The following is an 18223-nucleotide window of genomic DNA, read 5'->3' on the forward strand; positions in this document are numbered from 1 at the left end:
ATTAATACTTTGTTAATTACTATTATTAATTTAACTCTGAATTATATTTGATTATTTCTGAAGATGATAGGCCTATACAGTATGTCCCAGAAAGAAAGTCACATGCCAGCAGAAATATGCTGTGTCATGTCAGTGTCATGGTCAGTATCATGTCAGTGTCATGGTCAGTGTCATGTCAGTATCATGGTCAGTATCATGTCATTGTCATGGTCAGTGTCATGTCAGTGTCATGGTCAGTGTCATGTCAGTGTCATGTCAGTGTCATGGTCAGTATCATGTCAGTGCCATGGTCAGTGTCATGTCAGTATCATGGTCAATATCATGTCAGTGTCATGGTCAGTATCATGTCAGTGCCATGGTCAGTGTCATGTCAGTATCATGGTCAATATCATGTCAGTGTCATGGTCAGTATCATGGTCAGTATCATGTCAGTGTCATGTCAGTATCATGGTCAATATGACTAAAATGTAATAAGAACTCATAATGTAATAATCAGCTCATATATTATAAAGACATTATTGCATTATGAAGTTTTATTACAGTATGAGTCGCCTATGTGGAGGTTCTTAATGTAACACATTATTACATTATAGAAAAATCTATTAAGTTATGTGCTCGTCTTTTAATTACATTATGAGCTGATTATTACATTATGAGGTCAGATGTAGAGTTGCTGGCCGCCTCAGCTCCATATATGGAGAGCTAGGTGATGATCCAGTCTTTTCAATGTATGGCTATCCAGGGTTTGATGAGGTCAGTGTCGGGATCTTATATCATATATGGAAACGGCCATATATGGTGGTGTGACGTGTCACGAGGCGTGACCATATATGGAGGCATGACACGAGGCGTGACATGACACACTTACTGACTGACTGACGGGAAATGCAGGTTTTCATAGTAAATTAAATGCATATGGTCGTGTGTATGTTGTCTATGGTCTGGACATGGTGTGTGTGGGACAGGGGTACGGGGTTATAGCAACTTATTACATTACTTAAATGCCTTGATATCATTATGTCATATTCGACCATATAGGCCTAGCCTATTATTGCTCCTAATCCAGACAACAGTCTTGTCAAAACTCGACTATTGTAACTCCCTCCTTACTGGCCTACCAGCATGTGCACTTAAGCCTCTCCAGCTGATCCAAAATGCAGCAGCTCGCTTGGTCTTCAACCAGCCAAAATTCTCACATGTCTCCCCCCTGCTCCGCTCCCTCCACTGGCTCCCGGTCGCTGCCCGCACAGAATACAAAACTCTGATGCTGGCATTCAAAGCAACCAAAGGTATGGCTCCCCCATATCTTACAAGTATGATTGAACCCTACAAACCCTCCCGCGCACTCAGATCAGCCAACGCAGGGAAACTGGAAGTACCCTCACTAAAAACGCCGGGACAACGCTCCACACGTCCCAAACTCTTCTCCCTTCTGGCTCCAAAACTGTGGAATGCACTTCCCATTGCAGTCAGAACTGCAGCATCACTCCCAATCTTCCGCCGTAGCCTGAAAACCCACCTTTTCAGACTCCATCATGGCCCATAGCACTTACCCTAACCCCTTAGATAGCATTTCTGTTGGCTTAGATAGCATTTGACACAGACTTATAGCATGTTATGTAGACAGCACTATAATTGTATTGTATATAGTCATAGCACGCCATAGTACATACTGTATGTATAGCATAGTAGTGAATATGTATAGTTTATTATGTATAGTGTATGTATAGTTTCATCATATAGATATTCCACTGTTACCTTCTTAGCTTACGCATGTTTCATGATAAATGCTTTTATGTGATGTATTCCCATGCTTTTGTTCTTGCTTAAATGTAAGTCGCTCTGGATTAAGAGCGTCTGCTAAATGCCTAAATTGTAAATTGTAAATTGCATATCATTTTATTATTGTTAGATTTGCATTTCTTCAAATATGCACACTTATACCACCAACTAATAAGCTTTCAATTAAACTATTACCTACAACAAACTACATCAAACTTTTCCAAACCGAGCACGTAATTATGATTAAGCACAGATGGTACTATATACACCCGGCATTTAAGCGCGCACCAGCAAGTGCGTGTCGTGCACGCGCATTATGTTGCGCGTGCGTGCGTGCATGTGCGCTTGTGCACGTGCAAGCCGGAAAAAAAAGCACTTCCGGTCCCTCCCCTCACGGATCACCGCCCTCGCGGAGCACGGTCCCCTCACGGAGCACGGCCCGTCTGCGAGACTGCAGCTGGGTGCTATTGTCTTTATAAGTCCAGTGGAACACTCCTTTGTAACGTATGGCTTCCGTAGTGTCGCGGTCTATGCTGTCGCCTCTCAAATTTTTTTGGCTGGGGACGTTGGTTCGAATCGCGCGGCAGACAGAAATTATTATATTTTAAAAAATAGCCGTATGGAATGAATACATTATTTGATAGGCAGGCAGACAGGCAGGCAGTCTGTCTGTCTGTCTGTCTGTCTAAAATATAATATTTTTTGTCTGCCGCGAGCGGGAATCGAACCAACGTCCCCAGCCAAAAGAAATTGAGAGGCGACAGAATAGACCGCTACACTACGGCAGCCATACGTTACAAAGGAGTGTTCCACTGGACTTATAAAGATAAGTCCAACGAGAGCAGAAAAAAAATAATATGAAGACAGACCTAATCACCGACCGGCCGACCTGAAAACTGAGCGACCGACACACATAGCGACCGACCGACCTGAAAACTGAGCGACCGACACACATAGCGACCGACCGACCTGAAAACTGAGCGACCGACACACATAGCGACCGACCGACCTGAAAACTGAGCGACCGACACACATAGCGGCCGACCGACCTGAAAACTGAGCGACCGACACACATAGCGACCGACCGACCCATCAAACCGGCCGGCCTATAAAAGACCGGGCGACCGTGGTTAACGACTGACGGTCGGTCGGAAGAATTGGATTCAGCCCTCCCTCCAATGCCTTGTGAGCAAAACCTAACAACTTGTCATTTAGTTCTACTGGATCTCTTCTCCACTAGTCCCTCCCTGACATTTAGTTCTACTGGATCTCTCCTCCACTAGTCCCTCCCTGACATTTAGTTCTACTGGATCTCTCCTCCACTAGTCCCTCCCTGACATTTAGTTCTACTGGATCTCTTCTCCACTAGTCCCTCCCTGACATTTAGTTCTACTGGATCTCTTCTCCACTAGTCCCTCCCTGACATTTAGTTCTACTGGATCTCTTCTCCACTAGTCCCTCCCTGACATTTAGTTCTACTGGATCTATTCTCCACTAGTCCCTCCCTGACATTTAGTTCCACTGGATCTCTTCTCCACTAGTCCCTCCCTGACATTTAGTTCTACTGGATCTCTTCTCCACTAGTCCCTCCCTGACATTTAGTTCTACTGGATCTCTTCTCCACTAGTCCCTCCCTGACATTTAGTTCTACTGGATCTCTTCTCCACTAGTCCCTCCCTGACATTTAGTTCTACTGGATCTCTTCTCCACTAGTCCCTCCCTGACATTTAGTTCTACTGGATCTCTTCTCCACTAGACCCTCCAGTGTATTTAGTCCTCATAGCCTGGTGTGTCTTCTCTTCTCTCCTCCAGGCGTTCTGGAGAGGCTGCAAACAGAGGAGGATCTACAGAGACAGAATGGACGTTCTGCAAAACAATGTTGGATCTGTTGTCAAGGTAACGAGATGTAAACACTGTTGGATCTGTTGTCAAGGTAACGAGATGTAAACACTGTTGGATCTGTTGTCAAGGTAACCAGATGTAAACACTGTTGGATCTGTTGTCAAGGTAACCAGATGTAAACACTGTTGGATCTGTTGTCAAGGTAACCAGATGTAAACACTGTTGGATCTGTTGTCAAGGTAACGAGATGTAAACACTGTTGGATCTGTTAACTGTGTGTGTTGTGTGTTTAGATCCAGTTCCGTGTTTTCTTAATGTGTGTGTGTGTGTGTGTGTGTGTGTGTGTGTGTGTGTGTGTGTGTGTGTGTGTGTGTGTGTGTGTGTGTGTGTGTGTGTGTGTGTGTGTGTGTGTGTGTGTGTGTGTGTGTGTGTGTGTGTGTGTGTGTTTTCAGATCCAGTCTGTGGTGAAGATGTGGAGAGCCAGACGTGCGTTCAGTCAGAGGAAACAGTACTTCAAAGATCATGTGAGTCCTCAGAGCTGACCATGAGGTCATCATTCTGACCATGAGGTCATTATTCTGACCATGAGGTCATCATTCTGACCATGAGGTCATCATTCTGACCATGAGGTCATTATCTTCCCTTATTCTGACCATGAGGTCATCGCTAGGGACACATGATGTCATCGCTATAGGGGACACATGATGTCATCGCTAGGGACACATGGTGTCATCGCTAGGGACACATGATGTCATCGCTATAGGGACACATGATGTCATCGCTATAGGGACACATGATGTCATCACTATAGGGACGCATGATGTCATCGCTATAGGGACACATGATGTCATCACTAGGGACACATGATGTCATCGCTATAGGGACACATGATGTCATCACTAGGGACACATGATGTCATCGCTAGGGACACATGATGCCATCACTATAGGGACACATGATGTCATCGCTATAGGGACACATGATGTCATCGCTAGGGACACATGATGTCATCGCTATAGGGACACATGATGTCATCGCTATAGGGACACATGATGTCATCGCTATAGGGACACATGATGTCATCGCTATAGGGACACATGGTGTCATCGCTATAGGGACACATGATGTCATCGCTATAGGGACACATGATGTAATCGCTATAGGGACACATGATGTCATCGCTATAGGGACACATGATGTCATCGCTATAGGGACACATGATGTCATCGCTATAGGGACACATGATGTCATCGCTATAGGGACACATGATGTCATCGCTATAGGGACACATGATGTCATCGCTATAGGGACACATGATGTCATCGCTAGGGACACATGATGTCATCACTATAGGGACACATGATGTCATCACTATAGGGAGACATGTCATCGCTATAGGGACACATGATGTCATCACTATAGCGATACATGATGCCATCGCTATAGGGACACATGATGTCATCGCTATAGGGACACATGATGCCATCACTATATGGACACATGATGTCATCGCTAAAGGGGCACATGATGTCATCGGTATAGGGACACATGATGTCATCGCTATAGGGGACACATGATGTCATCGCTATAGGGACACATGATGTCATCGCTATAGGGACACATGATGTCATCGCTATAGGGACACATTATGTCATCACTATAGGGACACATGATGCCATCGCTATAGGGACACATGATGTCATCGCTATAGGGACACATGATGTCATCGCTATAGGGGACACATGATGTCATCGCTAGGGACACATGGTGTCATCGCTATAGGGACACATGATGTCATCGCTATAGGGACACATGATGTCATCACTATAGGGGACACATGATGTCATCGCTATAGGGACACATGATGTCATCGCTAGGGACACATGATGTCATTGCTAGGGACACATTATGTCATCGCTATAGGGGACACATGATGTCATCGCTAGGGACACATGATGTCATCGCTATAGGGACACATGATGTCATCGCTATAGGGGACACATGATGTCATCGCTAGGGACACATGATGTCATCGCTATAGGGACACATGTTGTCATCGCTAGGGACACATGATGTCATCGCTAGGGACACATGATGTCATCGCTATAGGGACACATGATGTCATCGCTATAGGGACACATGATGTCATTGCTAGGGACACATGATGTCATCGCTATAGGGGACACATGTTGTCATCGCTAGGGACACATGATGTCATCGCTAGGGACACATGATGTCATCGCTAGGGACACATGATGTCATCGCTATAGGGACACATGTTGTCATCGCTAGGGACACATGATGTCATCGCTGAGGACACATGATGTCATCGCTATAGGGACACATGATGTCATCGCTATAGGGACACATGATGTCATCGCTATAGGGACACATGATGTCATCACTATAGGGACGCATGATGTCATCGCTATAGGGACACATGATGTCATCACTAGGGACACATAATGTCATCGCTATAGGGACACATGATGTCATCACTAGGGACACATGATGTCATCGCTAGGGACACATGATGCCATCGCTATAGGGGACACATGATGTCATCACTATAGGGACACATGATGTCATCGCTATAGGGACACATGATGTCATCGCTATAGGGACACATGATGTCATCGCTATAGGGGACACATGATGTCATCACTATAGGGACACATGATGTCATCGCTATAGGGACACATGATGTCATCGCTAGGGACACATGATGTCATCGCTATAGGGACACATGATGTCATCGCTATAGGGACACATGATGTCATCGCTATAGGGACACATGATGTCATCGCTATAGGGACACATGGTGTCATCGCTATAGGGACACATGATGTCATCGCTATAGGGACACATGATGTCATCGCTATAGGGACACATTATGTCATCACTATAGGGACACATGATGTCATCGCTATAGGGACACATGATGTCATCGCTATAGGGACACATGATGTCATCGCTATAGGGACACATGATGTCATCGCTATAGGGACACATGATGTCATCGCTAGGGACACATGATGTCATCACTATAGGAACACATGATGTCATCACTATAGGGAGACATGTCATCGCTATAGGGACACATGATGTCATCACTATAGCGATACATGATGCCATCGCTATAGGGACACATGATGTCATCGCTATAGGGACACATGATGCCATCGCTATAGGGACACATGATGTCATCACTATATGGACACATGATGTCATCGCTAAAGGGGCACATGATGTCATCGGTATAGGGGACACATGATGTCATCGCTATAGGGGACACATGATGTCATCGCTATAGGGACACATGATGTCATCGCTATAGGGACACATGATGTCATCGCTATAGGGACACATTATGTCATCACTATAGGGACACATGATGCCATCGCTATAGGGACACATGATGTCATCGCTATAGGGACACATGATGTCATCGGTATAGGGACACATGATGCCATCGCTATAGGGGACACATGATGTCATCGCTATAGGGGACACATGATGTCATCGCTATAGGGACACATGATGTCATCGCTATAGGGACACATGATGTCATCGCTATAGGGGACACATGATGTCATCGCTATAGGGACACATGATGTCATCGCTATAGGGACACATGATGTCATCGCTATAGGGACACATGATGTCATCACTATAGGGACACATGATGTCATCGCTATAGGGACACATGATGTCATCGCTATAGGGACACATGATGTCATTGCTAGGGACACATGATGTCATCGCTATAGGGACACATGATGTCATCGCTATAGGGACACATGATGTCATCGCTATAGCAACACATGATGTCATCGCTATAGGGACACATGATGTCATCGCTATAGGGACACATGATGTCATCGCTATAGGGACACATGATGTCATCGGTATAGGGGACACATGATGTCATCGCTATAGGGGACACATGATGTCATCGCTATAGGGACACATGATGTCATCGCTATAGGGACACATGATGTCATCGCTATAGGGACACATTATGTCATCACTATAGGGACACATGATGCCATCGCTATAGGGAAACATGATGTCATCGCTATAGGGACACATGATGTCATCGCTATAGGGACACATGATGTCATCGCTATAGGGACACATGATGTCATCGCTATAGGGACACATGATGCCATCGCTATAGGGACACATGATGTCATCGCTATAGGGACACATGATGTCATCGCTATAGGGACGCATGATGTCATCGCTATAGGGACACATGATGTAATCGCTATAGGGACACATGATGTAATCGCTATAGGGACACATGATGTCATCGCTATAGGGACACATGATGTCATCGCTATAGGGACACATGATGTCATCGCTATAGGGACACATGATGTCATTGCTAGGGACACATGATGTCATCGCTATAGGGGACACATGTTGTCATCGCTAGGGACACATGATGTCATCGCTAGGGACACATGATGTCATCGCTAGGGACACATGATGTCATCGCTATAGGGACACATGTTGTCATCGCTAGGGACACATGATGTCATCGCTGAGGACACATGATGTCATCGCTATAGGGACACATGATGTCATCGCTATAGGGACACATGATGTCATCACTATAGGGACGCATGATGTCATCGCTATAGGGACACATGATGTCATCACTAGGGACACATGATGTCATCGCTATAGGGACACATGATGTCATCACTAGGGACACATGATGTCATCGCTAGGGACACATGATGCCATCGCTATAGGGGACACATGATGTCATCACTATAGGGACACATGATGTCATCGCTATAGGGACACATGATGTCATCGCTATAGGGACACATGATGTCATCGCTATAGGGGACACATGATGTCATCACTATAGGGACACATGATGTCATCGCTATAGGGACACATGATGTCATCGCTAGGGACACATGATGTCATCGCTATAGGGACACATGATGTCATCGCTATAGGGACACATGATGTCATCGCTATAGGGACACATGATGTCATCGCTATAGGGACACATGATGCCATCGCTATAGGGACACATGATGTCATCGCTATAGGGACACATGATGTCATCGCTAGGGACACATGATGTCATCACTATAGGAACACATGATGTCATCACTATAGGGAGACATGTCATCGCTATAGGGACACATGATGTCATCACTATAGCGATACATGATGCCATCGCTATAGGGACACATGATGTCATCGCTATAGGGACACATGATGCCATCGCTATAGGGACACATGATGTCATCACTATATGGACACATGATGTCATCGCTAAAGGGGCACATGATGTCATCGGTATAGGGGACACATGATGTCATCGCTATAGGGGACACATGATGTCATCGCTATAGGGACACATGATGTCATCGCTATAGGGACACATGATGTCATCGCTATAGGGACACATTATGTCATCACTATAGGGACACATGATGCCATCGCTATAGGGACACATGATGTCATCGCTATAGGGACACATGATGTCATCGGTATAGGGACACATGATGCCATCGCTATAGGGGACACATGATGTCATCGCTATAGGGGACACATGATGTCATCGCTATAGGGACACATGATGTCATCGCTATAGGGACACATGATGTCATCGCTATAGGGGACACATGATGTCATCGCTATAGGGACACATGATGTCATCGCTATAGGGACACATGATGTCATCGCTATAGGGACACATGTCATCGCTAGGGACACATGATGTCATCGCTATAGGGACACATGATGTCATCGCTATAGGGACACATGATGTCATCGCTATAGCAACACATGATGTCATCGCTATAGGGACACATGATGTCATCGCTATAGGGACACATGATGTCATCGCTATAGGGACACATGATGTCATCGGTATAGGGGACACATGATGTCATCGCTATAGGGGACACATGATGTCATCGCTATAGGGACACATGATGTCATCGCTATAGGGACACATGATGTCATCGCTATAGGGACACATTATGTCATCACTATAGGGACACATGATGCCATCGCTATAGGGAAACATGATGTCATCGCTATAGGGACACATGATGTCATCGCTATAGGGACACATGATGTCATCGCTATAGGGACACATGATGTCATCGCTATAGGGACACATGATGCCATCGCTATAGGGACACATGATGTCATCGCTATAGGGACACATGATGTCATCGCTATAGGGACGCATGATGTCATCGCTATAGGGACACATGATGTAATCGCTATAGGGACACATGATGTCATCACTATAGGGACACATGATGTCATCGCTATAGGGACACATGATGTCATCGCTATAGGGACACATGATGTCATCGCTATAGGGACACATGATGTCATTGCTATAGGGACACATGATGTCATCGCTATAGGGACACATGATGTCATCGCTATAGGGACACATGATGTCATCGCTATAGGGACACATGATGTCATCGCTATAGGGACACATGATGTCATCGCTATAGGGACACATGATGTCATCGCTATAGGGACACAGGCATCAGTAAGCAGGAACTGGGGATGGCAATGAAGGACCGGGAAGTCCGGTGTGGCGTTGTGAAATCTATGATCTCGACCGCGGTCGAAACATGATGATGATGATGTGTCACATATACACTAAATACTGTGTACAATATACCATACACTAATTCAGTGCTACTGTGTGTGTGCGTGTGCGTGTGCGTGTGCGTGTGCGTGCGTTCAGGAGAAAGACATAGTGAAGATCCAAGCATTCCTGAAAGCAAACAAAGCCAGAGAAAACTACAGGACACTGAGTGAGTGCCCGTAAAGCTCAAGTTTAGCAGCATATACAGTAATATACAGGTGTGATGGTACAATTTGGGAGTTCACCAGAGTTTGTTGGAAAGTTTATGACGTTAAGCTGTGTGTGTGTTCAACAACACAGCGATGACGTTAAGCTGTGTGTGTGTTCAACAACAACACAGCCATGACGTTAAGCTGTGTGTGTGTGTTCAACAACACAGCCATGACGTTAAGCTGTGTGTGTGTTCAACAACACAGCCATGACGTTAAGCTGTGTGTGTGTGTTCAACAACACAGCCATGGCGTTAAGCTGTGTGTTCAACAACACAGCCATGACGTTAAGCTGTGTGTGTGTTCAACAACACAGCCATGACGTTAAGCTGTGTGTGTTTAACAACACAGCCATGACGTTAAGCTGTGTGTGTGTTCAACAACACAGCCATGACGTTAAGCTGTGTGTGTGTTCAACAACACAGCCATGACGTTAAGCTGTGTGTGTGTGTTCAACAACACAGCCATAACGTTAGGCTGTGTGTGTGTGTGTTCAACAACACAGCCATGACGTTAAGATGTGTGTGTGTGTTCAACAACACAGCCATGACGTTAAGCTGTGTGTGTGTGTGTGTGTGTGTGTGTGTGTGTGTGTGTGTGTGTGTGTGTGTGTGTGTGTGTGTGTGTGTGTGTGTGTGTGTGTGTGTGTGTGTGTGTGTGTGTGTGTGTGTGTGTGTGTGTGTGTGTTCGTGCGTCAGCGGGGGCCAGGGACCCCCCTCTCTCGGTGGTCCGTAAATTTGTCCACCTCCTCGAGCAGAGCCCGCTCGACCTGACCGAGGAGCAGGAAGTGACACGCCTGCGACAGGAAGTGGTCACCAAGATCCGCTCCAATCAGACGATGGAGAAAGACCTCAACCTGATGGACATCAAGATCGGCCTGCTGGTCAAGAACAGAATTACACTGCAGGTGAAACTATAGCACCACCTGGTGGTCAAGAGCAGAATTACACTGCAGGTGAAACTATAGCACCATCTGCTGGTCAAGAGCAGAATGACACTGCAGGTGAAACTAGCACCATCTGCAGGTGAAACTATAGCACCACCTGGTGGTCAAGAGCAGCATTACATTGCAGGTACAGAGTAGAGCATAGCAACAATGTAGTAACAATGACTGTGATTGGTCTGCGTCCAACAGGATGTGGTGTCTCACAGGAAGAAGATGAGCAGCAAGAAGACGAGGGAGGAGCTTCAGTCCGGAGGCGGAGCTGCGGGAGGTCTGGGACTGAAGGGGTTAAGTAAAGGAAAGAGGAAACGACTGGAGGCCTACCAGCACCTGTTCTACCTACTGCAGGTATAACCCTGGTTACTGTAGTAACCTAGAGTTCTACTATAACCCTGGTTACTGTAGTAACCTAGAGTTATACTATAACCCTGGTTACTGTAGTAACCTACCAGCACCTGTTCTACTTACTGCAGGTATAACCCTGGTTACTGTAGTAACCTAGAGTTCTACTATAACCCTGGTTACTGTAGTAACCTAGAGTTCTACTATAACCCTGGTTACTGTAGTAACCTAGAGTTCCACTATAACCCTGGTTACTGTAGTAACCTAGAGTTCCCCTATAACCCTAGTTACTGCAGTAACCTAGAGTTCTACTATAACACTGGTTACTGTAGTAACCTATAGTTATACTATAACCATGGTTACTGTAGTAACCTAGAGTTATAATATAACCCTGGTTACTGTAGTAACCTACCAGCACCTGTTCTACTTACTGCAGGTATAACCCGAGTTACTGTAGTAACCTAGAGTTCTACTCTCTCTCCCAGACCCAGCCCTCCTACCTGGCGCGGCTCATCTTCCAGATGCCTCAGAACCGCTCCACCAGGTTCATGGACTCTGTGATCTTCTCTCTCTACAACTACGCCTCCAACCAGAGGGAGGAGTTCCTTCTGCTCAAGCTGTTCCACACCGCCCTGGAGGAGGAGATACGGTGAGTTCACCTCTGAAAACCATGGGTATATTTTGTGTTAAAAGAATCGTCCCAACAACGCGGGCACTCTCTACGTCTCTATTCTGAAAATATGCATGGGCATCAATTGTGTTAAATGTACCGGCAGGCTAACCTAACACTGCCAGATGGGGGCGGTATTGGGTAACCATGTTCCCCAACACAGCAACCATCTGGGATCTCTCAGGGAGTTCAGCTAACACCGATCCGTTCCGTACCGAACCAATCAGCGTGAGCTAAGGGCGGGATATGTGCGAAACCGGATGTGAAGCTATATAGACACGTCAATATGATTGGTTGTGTTTGCACGCCCACACGGTGATAGACAGACGGTCCCATCCAATCATCTACCAAGTATCTTGGAAAAAAAGGAACAGCCACCGTCATCGAATTGCCTCCCGAGATCCCAGATCCCAATAAGCTGTGAAACAAACTTTTGTAGCAAGCTTCTTGGATCTGGCAGCGTCAGGTTTTACAGCCAGGCGGCCTGCTGCTGAAACGTACAGTAACCTTTGAACCCTGGAAGTGGTGATCAAGTGGCCGTGTTTGAAAACGTGACTTTGGTCGATTCTTTCTCCCCGTCAATAATAGAGAAAGAACAACACTGAGATTATTGTCGTTGTGTGTGCGTGCGTGCGTGCATGCATGCATGCGTGCGTGCGTGCGTGCGTGCGTGCGTGTGTGTGTGTGTGTGCGTGCGTGCGTTGCTTGCCCCAGGTCCAAAGTGGACCAGCTGCAGGACATCGTCACGGGGAACCCGACGGTCATCAAGATGGTGGTCAGCTTCAACCGAGGGGCCCGAGGTCACAACGCCCTGAGGGCCCTGCTGGGGCCCGTGGTCAGAGAGCTGCTGGCCGATACGGGCCTGCAGGGCCTCAACACCAGCCCCGTGGACGTCTACAAGGCCTGGGTCAGTTGGTCATTTAACCCATTCTGACCTGAGATCAGATTCATACGAGGTTTCCGCCGGACACACACTGGTCCTGATGAACCCATTCTGACCTGAGATCAGATTCTAAAAAAATGTCAGTCGTTCTTCGATTTTTCAAAAATAGCAGACCTACAAGCTCATATCGCGCCACCGAGTGGCGCGATATGAGCTTGTAGATCTGCTATTTTTAAATAGCTAAAGCATAACATGATGCTGACACCAAAATGGGTGCCCGGTCAGAATGGGTTAAACCTCCTTCCAAGGCCTGGGTCAGTTGGTCATTTAAGCCTCCTTCCAAGGCCTGGGTCAGTTGGAGAGCATGTACACCTTACATTAGATTATCCCATTCTGACCTGAGATCAGATTCTAAAAATGTCTTCTACATCCGGACAGTTCTCTGAAAAAGCTATGTTTCTATGTCAGTCGTTCTTCGATTTTTCAAAAATAGCGCTATGAGCTTGTAAATCTGCTATTTTTCAATGGCTATATTATAACATGATGCTAACACCAAAAGGGGTTCCCTCCCAAAATGGGTTAACCAGCCCTGTATGTAGACGTCTACAAGGTCAGTGTAGCGCCCAGCATTTCTATTTTTTTTAATATATTTTTTATCCCACGATTTTGTAACCCAGAGATAAAACAGAAGGTCCATACTAAGAAGACATACAGGCACAGGTTACACAGAACTAGACCTTTAGAACAGTTTTTTTAAACGACCCCTATCTCTGCTGGGAAGGTGACACACTATGGTTGCTTTTTTGATTGATTGAAATATGTATTAACAGTTTGCAGAATCACAGTATACATTTCAAGCACAGACTCAATACAAAGGCTGTTAACTGTGAGTGGACGACCCGATTAAGCATTACACTTGTTTACAACAGGGTCCACCTTGTTCAATTCATCAAAACATTTAGAGACGTACAAATAGACACTTCTATGTAGTTAAAGAACAGAACAGGAATTCATCATAAATCACAAAATGCCGTGCTGTTAGATGGAGCGTAAAGGTTTCAGAACAGAGTGTCAATGTGAAACCTGGTCCATTCCTGGTGAACCAGATGGAGACAGATTAACATTGAACCAGATGGAGACAGAGCAGTGTTGTTTTTGGCAGCAAATGTTTTGGTTTTAGTTTTAGTCATAGTCTTTGGAATAGTTTTCATTCAGTCACCTGGAATGTGTTAGTGTTAGTCTAGTTTTAGTCGACTAAATGTCATGAGATTTTTAGTCGACTAAATCTACAGTTGATTTAGTCGACTAAAATGTATTTTGGTGGGCATTGATGCCGTCGTAAGGACTGTTTTTGCTTGCTGAAAATAGGCGATCTACAAGCTCACGCGACGCGTTGTGAGCTTGTAGATCGGCTATTTTCAGCATGCAACCAAGTGTAAAATGACTTGTACTGGATCTCTTGTCCACTAGTCCCTTCCTAACATTTTAGTCTAGTTTTTATTTGTTGACGAAATTGTCAGTATATTTAGTCTTAGTTTTAGTCATCATAGATTCGTTTTTATCTAGTTTTTGTCAGTGAAAAAAGGTAGTCGACGAACATTTTTCGTCTTGGTTTTAGTCGACGAAAACCACACTGAGACAGAGACAGGTTAACATTGAACCAGATGGAGACAGAGACAGGTTAACATTGAACCAGATGGAGACAGAGACAGATTAACATTGTGAAACGTGGTCCCTTGCAGGTGAACCAGATGGAGACGGAGACGGGAGAGGCCAGTAAGCTGCCCTACGAGGTGACCCCGGAGCAGGCCATGTGTCACCAGGAGGTCCGCACCAGACTGGAGGCCTCCAGCCTGGCGCTACGCTACGCCACCGATAAAGTCCTGACCTCCATCACCTCCTCTCTGGACAACATCCCGTAAGTCACTTAACTGAACCCCATCACCTCCTAGAGAGCACAGCGCGTAGCGCGTACACTGTAGAGCGTAGCGTCTAGCATGGCGCTATGCTACCGATAAAGTTATTTTTTATTTATTATTTTTTTATCCCACGTTTTTGTAACCCATTTTTCACCCCTGTGTCAATCATCTAATGTGATCCTGGGCTCTACACACCCTCCACCAACCTGGGGAGAGCAACGGACTTGAACTCATGCTTCCTTCATGCCTGAGTGTCCAAGTTGCTCCTTTACGCCTGACAGGGGGGAGTTTCCCTGGTTGCGCGTGGAAGGAACACGTTATTCCAACCAGTTCCTTTCCCCTCCATCAGGCGCCCCGGCTGGCCAGGGGGAGGCAGTTTAGTGACCAGGATTACTGCATGTTTTTTGTGAGGGTACCTACCCTAGGGGACACGGGGAGAACATGTGAAAGTACCTACCCTAGGGGACACGGGGAGAACATGCAAACTCCACACAGAAAGGCCCTTTCGCCAAACCCGCCTTCGGGTATGGGCACTGATGACGCGGAGGAGGAAACACGCCGCCAGCACCCACAGCGTCCAGAGCGGGAATCGAACCCAGGACCTTCTAGCTGTGAGGCGACAGCACTACCAACTGTGCACCGTGCCCCTCTACCGATACATTTCTGACCAGTCAGTGGTTCCCGAACCGTTTCATGTCGAGGACGTTGTCCCGTCGTTAGTTGTACAGTGTGCTCACGTCTCCTAAACCTCAAGTACCACAGACGGAAAACTGTCTTTAAGTCCTCATTTCATTCTGACCCCTCCACGAAAAGGCCTCGTTGTCCTGACCCCTTATCCATCATTTAATACATTTTGGGGGCGGGAACCCCTTTTGGTGTTAGCATTATGTTGTGCTTTAGCTATTTAAAAATAGCAGATCTACAAGCTCGTAAGCGCGCCACTCGGTGGCGCGCTTACGAGCTTGTAGATCTGCTATTGTAGATGCTATTGTAGATGTCTTCTACATCCTGACTGTTTTCTGAAAAACGCTATGTTTCTATGTCGAATCGAAGAACGACTGACATAGAAACATAGCGTTTTTCAAGAAACAGTCAGGATCTAGAAGCCATTTTTTTAAATCAGTCAGAATGGGTTAATACATTATGGATACATAGTGTGGACTTGGACTGTTTTTCGTCTGTGAAATTAATTTCATCTCATTAGAACAGTTCAGTTCTCCTCAAACCTCATCATGTCACTGCTGTCGTTTCGGGAGAACCGGACTGTTCTATTGAGATGAACGCTGAACACTTTGAACCTCAGACCGAATGGCAGTGATCATTGTGTACCACTAGATGGTGCTGTTTAACAATGCATCGGAGGGAACCCAATGATTCTGCAATGCACACACCCAAGTCATTCCAGTAACGCATGTGTGTGCGCACATCCGTGTGTGTGTGTGTGTGTGTGTGTGTGTGTGTGTGTTTTGTGTGCAGCTATGGTATGAGGTACATCGCCAAGGTTCTGAAGAACTGTCTCCATGAGAAGTTTCCTGACGCTACAGAAGATGAACTACTGAAGGTACATTAATGTATTCATTCATTCATGTTCCTGTGTCTGTGTTTGGATGGGTGGATCAGGGCTGATCGATATCAGTCGGTTATCAGACGGATGTACCCGTCGTGGCAAAGGACTCAGTCATGTCCGGGACATATTTCACATGTTCTGTTTCACAAACCAATTACAATGTTCTTATTTATCCAATGAGTTCCAATTGACTGAACTTCAAGTCTCCAGGTGGTCTTCACTCAATAAGTGAATCCAACTTCTGGTGAGACGTAGGAGGACACTAGGCAAGAGGCAAACCACAGTCCTAGAGACCTCTAAGGGTCTAAATATGAATGCTTCATCATACAGTCTGGAGCAACAGCAGAGCTGTCATGAGTAAAATATAAATGCTTCCATCATACAGTCTGGAGCAACGGAAGCTCTGATCATGAGTGAAATATAAATGCTTCCGTCGTACAGTCTGGAGCAACGGAAGCTCTGATCGTGAGTAAAATATAAATGCTTCCGTCATACAGTCTGGAGCAATGGAAGAGCTGTCATGAGTAAAATATAAAGCGGAGGTGGAGCCTCCTCACCAGTTTTCCGTTTCATCTTTACAGTAGCACAAATGTATTCTAATATAAACATAAATCATCTGAGTGTATATGGCTTGTTGCTTGGCAGAAAAGAAAATATGTGAGACTACCCGAGAACACACAAGGCAGAGAGAGAGAGCATCCTGTTAGTTCTGGCAGGAGAGAAAGGACAGTGGTCGGCTATTTGAATGATTTTAAAATGTTTTTCAAAATAGTTAAAAACCCTTTATATTATTATTATTATTAATATTATTAATAATATTACAGATCGTAGGTAGCCTGCTGTACTATCGCTACATGAACCCTTTATATTAATATTAATAATAATATTACAGATCGTAGGTAACCTGCTGTACTACCGCTACATGAACCCGGCCATCGTGGCGCCCGACGGCTTCGACATCATCGACGTGTCGGCGGGGGCGGGGGGGCAGCTGGCCTCGGAGCAGCGGCGGGTCCTGGGCTCCGTCGCCAAGCTGCTGCAGCACGGCGCCGCCTACAGGCTGTTCGAGGGAGAGAGCGACGCGCACATGACCCCCATGAACGAGTACGTCAGCGCCACCTACCGCAAGTTCAGGTACGCGGCAGTCACATGACCTCACGTCGGCGTTGTTTTTTGGCAGCAAATTTCTATTTTAGTTTTAGTCGTTTAGTCTCTTGAGTATAGTTTTCACTTAGTTTTAGTCACATTTTAGTCACCTGGAATGTTCTAGTGTTTAGTCTAGTTTTAGTCGACTAAATGTCATGCGATTTTAGTCGACTAAATCTACAGTTGATTTAGTCGACTAAAATGTGTTTTGACAGGCCTTGATGTCTTTGTAATGACATATTTTACACTTTGGTTGCATGCTGAAAAT

The 18223-nt window shown here is 45.8% G+C and overlaps 1 protein-coding gene across 1 annotated transcript in view; it reads left to right on the top strand.

The window, feature by feature from the left end:
- The window catches only part of iqgap2 (IQ motif containing GTPase activating protein 2), a gene marked incomplete at its 3' end in the record, with an annotated part of 114003 nt that overhangs the window by 66598 nt on the left and 29182 nt on the right, over positions 1-18223 (top strand). The window contains exons 20-29 of the mRNA XM_083776868.1: positions 3595-3678; positions 4077-4148; positions 10376-10445; positions 11184-11392; positions 11621-11776; positions 12256-12419; positions 13155-13347; positions 15066-15241; positions 16719-16803; positions 17702-17943. Coding sequence (XP_083632994.1) covers positions 3595-3678; positions 4077-4148; positions 10376-10445; positions 11184-11392; positions 11621-11776; positions 12256-12419; positions 13155-13347; positions 15066-15241; positions 16719-16803; positions 17702-17943 — 1451 coding nt within the window. The remainder of the gene's footprint in view (positions 1-3594; positions 3679-4076; positions 4149-10375; positions 10446-11183; positions 11393-11620; positions 11777-12255; positions 12420-13154; positions 13348-15065; positions 15242-16718; positions 16804-17701; positions 17944-18223) is intronic.

This window comes from Protomyctophum parallelum (genome assembly GCF_964188405.1).
Source record: "Protomyctophum parallelum genome assembly, chromosome: 11".
In the NCBI taxonomy this organism is placed as follows: domain Eukaryota; kingdom Metazoa; phylum Chordata; class Actinopteri; order Myctophiformes; family Myctophidae; genus Protomyctophum; species Protomyctophum parallelum.